Source organism: Lactuca serriola, chromosome 6 (genome assembly GCF_051521515.1).
Source record: "Lactuca serriola cultivar US96UC23 chromosome 6, Lser_US96UC23_V15, whole genome shotgun sequence".
Lineage (NCBI taxonomy): Eukaryota > Viridiplantae > Streptophyta > Magnoliopsida > Asterales > Asteraceae > Lactuca > Lactuca serriola.
Window position 1 is genome coordinate 132166250 of NC_136413.1, and position 4744 is coordinate 132170993.

Genomic DNA, 4744 nt, shown 5'->3' on the forward strand with positions numbered 1-4744 from the left:
TGTCACTTCTGGTAGTATGTTATCTTGTAATTATCTTTTATATTTTTTAAACATAATTCACCAAAAAATGTTACGAAACCATACATTCAAACAAAATAAACATTACAAATAACATGAATACATTACAATAGAGTCGTCTACATAAAAATAAGGTTTCTTACGACTAACAAACATTAGATAAAACATTGGAAATAAAATACTCATCTACTTGAAAAAAGCTTTATCTTTTACCAGATTCCAAACGTCCGTATACTCGAAATCATGTCCATCAAACTCGCATAGGTAATATCCATTCACATCTTCAAGAAGTTCTTCATCATCTGCTTGAGAGCGTCGCATTTTCTCAGGATTGTAGCATCGATTGAACCATGTGACCTTAAACTTTAAACCCATCCATTTACTAACAATAGCAGGTTTTAGTCGTTCGTGTCCTTGCCCGACTTGATAGTTGAACAAAGCTATGAGGCGGGACCATTCATCACCTACAAGGCAATTCAGGGGAGCCATCACTGGTAGACCCTTGTAAAATGGTAATCCAACTTTGTATTAGGACCAACAACTCTGTTGGCGTCCATGGAGATGTACAATTTGTTGGAGAGGCTGCATTAGATGGATTTGTTGCATTCGAATAACTTGGTACATTGGACGCCATTTCTTAATTGATCTACTATCAACTAAAGAATTGAATTTCGTATAGACACTACGTTTAATATATATACAAACACATGTTATACAAAGATATGTCAATAACGCGGACTGACGAGTCAGTAACGCGGAATGACGAGCCAGTAACGTGGACTGGCAACGATTAATATATATAAATAGTTTCTTAACGCGGACTGACGAGTCAGTAACGCGGACTTACGAGTCAGTAACGTGGACTGACAACGATTAACATATATAAAAAGTTTCTTAACGCGGACTGACGAGTCAGTAACGCGGTCTTACGAGTCAGTAACACGGACTGACAACGATTAATATATATCAAAAGTTTCTTAATGCGGACTGAATAGTCAGTAATGCGGACTGACGAGTCAGTAACACGGACTAACAATGACTAGACAAAATAGTTTTGCGGACTGCCAAGACAGAAACGCGGATTGACAAGTCAGTAACGCGGAGTGATCATTGGCTTTGCGGACTCACAATTTAGTAACGCGGACTGACAACGAAGTAATGCGGACTAACAACCCTGTAACGCAGACTGAGAACGCAGTAACGCGGACTAACAAGTCTATATAAAATGACAAACAACAATGTATCACTTCATCTAACGTATTTTAGTTCATGTGCTTTTTATGTTTTACAATGGGTTCAAACCAATGGACCGCTAACGAGTATTTCCTTCTAGCTCGTGCATATATTAATGTCAAAGAGAACACCAGTTTGGAAGATAGAATGTTTTTCGTTCAACTAACGAATACCTTCAACACTGACGCTGAAACCACCATACAAAACCATCGCAACACGCTTGATATAGCTGCAAAATGGTATGAATTGAAAACGGAAGTTGTGTTATTCAACGATCTTTATAATAAGATTGAAGACGATCATGTCAAAGATACTGAGGAAGAGATCTTGGAGGTGTCCAAAGAAGAATACAAATCCATTAGCAACGGACAGAGTTTCGAGTTTGAAGCCCCTTGGAATCTTTTGAAAAATGTACCGTTTTTTTAAGTAGAACTACATTTTGTATTGTTCTTGTATTTCTTTATTTAAATGTAATATGGTATTTATCCTTTATTTTAAAAAAAATATTTGACCAACAAATGTTACAAAACCATACATTCAAAAAACATTATCTGACAAACAGCTTACGCAGACTGACAAATAAGCTACGCGTAATGACAACACATTTACGTGGACTGACAAGTAAGTTCTGTGGAATAATGTATACTAATTCCTTATAAATTTGACAACCATGACGAAAATTTACTAGGTGTCGAAAGTTGTGAAAATGAGTTCAGTCAATCTGGTATTAATGAAAAGTTTCTCCAGCCTACCGACTTTTTCCCATAATCTGCAAAGAAGCAATCCTACCACCTTCACGTACATTACGAAGGATCGGTACAATCATTTCCAAATTTGTTTCGTGGCATTGGGATGCGTGGTATGTAGTCCCTTATAGTAAATAAATATTTAGTTATTTCAAGTTGGTATATGCCTAATATTCTTATGTTGACTTACAGATTCGTACGTTTCTCACGTCTATGATATCAATCATATTCGTTGGTCAAGTACCTCTAATTGGGGCGTATGTAACATCCATGTACATTGCTTTTGCTTTAGATGGAAATCATGAACCCCTTCTCATAGTGTTTGCCTTGGGAACCATAAATTGTGACAATTCATGGTTATGGTTCATGAGGAGGCTTAAAGACTGTTTAGGTGACAATACATAATTTAGTTTCATAAGCCATATGTCTGATTCTATGGACTTTGCAGTCCACAGAGTCTACCCTGATTCATATCATGGCTATTGTTGTAAAAATATAGCCGAGAAAATACGCGCTTCCATCGGAACCAATACAGTCGTAGAACAGTGGTTCTGGAAGACGTGTAAAGCATATAATTTATCTCAATTTTATGCATGTTTGAACAATTTAAAAAATGAGGTAAATGGGAATGATCTTCATTGGCTTGACAATATTCCCATTGCAAAATGGGTACGGGCTTGTTTTCCAAGAGTACGTTTCAATGTTAAATTCATTGACATTCCCGATGTTGTCAATTGGTTTAAAACAAACACGCATGAGTTTCCAATAACAACAATCATTGAAATGGTTCATGACTCGATGTAAGCAGTGTATCTTCGACGTGTTGCGTTTGGAGGTAATTATAAGTTATAACATCATTAAAACGGTGAATTGATATGTTTATTATACGTTATGACCTTATAATTTTTTTATTGATTTAGTTGATTTCACAGGGGATATCCATAATCTTCTAACCCCTTATGCACTTAAGGTGATTCATAAAAGATTTATCGACTCGGATGGTTGTAGGATTACGCATATTGTTGGCGATAGATATGAAGTGACTAAGTATTCAACAACCGAATATGTACAATTAGACCGTGGTATTTGTAGTTGCGGTAAATGGCAAAAATGCGGTATACCTTGTGAGCATGCTATAGCTTCACTACACAGACTCGAAATTGCAGAAATCCATCAAATGGTAAATTTAAAGTTAAGTACAACGGTGTATCGAAATGCTTATCAAACTGAGATGGTCAATCCTATTCCAACCCTTAGGCATTGGGAAAAACTAGTCGAAAGTGTTGTGGGAAATGATAGAACTTGGTAGGCAAAAGGACCGTATGGAAGATAAAATAAGAATAAGGGACGACTACATAACAATGGAGAAAGAAAAGTATCCTTTGTAATTCCCTTAAGTTAATTACCATTGTTGTACGTTTACTATATGTTTCTAGTTTGTTGAATGTATTAACTTCGAGTATTAGTTATCATTCTACTAGTAATTATGCAGTAATATAATCATAATATTACCCATCATCTTTAAAATAAACACACCAGCTCAAAGTAGACAAATTAATGTCCTCTAAAACAAAACATAATTAATTATAAATACAACATCAATCATTCAAATCAAACGTTGAACAATAGTTTTCTCTCTGCGTCCCACTCGTCCAACACGTCTCTTGTGTCCCGTGCGTCTCTAGCGTCTCCTAAGTCCCTTCTGTCCCTTTCCCTTTTCCTTTTGTGTTACTACCTGATGTCATACTAGTTTTTCTAGCCTTTTTTGTTTCTTTGGGACCAATGCCGGACAAGTCGCTGCATTATGTGTTGTACTATCACACCTACTACACCTCTTATTATAGGTTCCTCACCTTGTGACGGAATACGATTTCTGTTTCTCGGTCTACCAGCTTGACATGTATCCATTATCAGGGGTTTCACAACCATCATGTCAGCAGGAATCTCCCAATCACATGGTTCTGGAAGGGGGTAAACCGGCTCCTCATACGTACTTCGGTATGTTTCCATTTTGTAAGCATCTATAGCCAGATGTCCGAAGTTAGTTTTTTTCAAGTGCTTCAAGACCATTATCACATGACCACAAGGCAACCCAGTTCCTTCCCAATATTTGCATGTACAAGTCTCTTGCCTCAGATCAACTATGCCACCATGTTTGAAATCATGAACTTCATAAATTGCATCTGAAACACCCGAAATGGACCATCCTGTCGTACGCTCTTCATTTTTACTAACTACTTTTTCAGCCCACTCGATTAGCACTGTTGAACGTTTCCCTATAAAGAAGATATATATATATATATATAATTAACTAGTTATTCGACCTAATTAAAGTCAAAATAAAATTCATACCTCCTTCGATGCGACGCTTGTAACACCATTCCTGTGAAAGACGCCGGAAGAACTCAAGAAGGGGTATTATAGGCATCTTCCTTGCATCTACAAATAAAGCATTCATGGACTCTGCACTGTTCGAGGTCATGTAATCGTAATGTTTCGACGGCGAATATGCTCTAGTCCATTTAACACAGGGAATTTCACTTAGATACGCTGCTACTTACGGCCTAGTAGAACTAAATATATACCACAATTCTTCAAAAACATTTCTTTTGTAAGCTTTCACAAGCCTCCAAAACAACACTTTTGTTTTATCATTTTTCCCAAACTTGTGTACTATGTTTCCTAGTGTGACATCCCCAAAATCTTGGCCAGAAAAGACCGATTTCATTGATGCTTTTTAAAATAAT

The 4744-nt window shown here is 36.7% G+C and overlaps 1 protein-coding gene across 1 annotated transcript; it reads right to left on the reverse strand.

Annotated features, from left to right (window-relative positions):
• Window positions 1-3752: 3752 nt before the first annotated feature.
• On the reverse strand, window positions 3753-4479 carry LOC145060167 (uncharacterized). The gene is made up of 2 exons (XM_079007880.1): window positions 4350-4479; window positions 3753-4273 (listed from the first exon to the last, which is right to left on the reverse strand). Exons 1-2 carry the CDS (start codon window positions 4477-4479, stop codon window positions 3753-3755), a joined length of 651 nt encoding a protein of 216 aa, XP_078864006.1.
• Window positions 4480-4744: the final 265 nt, after the last annotated feature.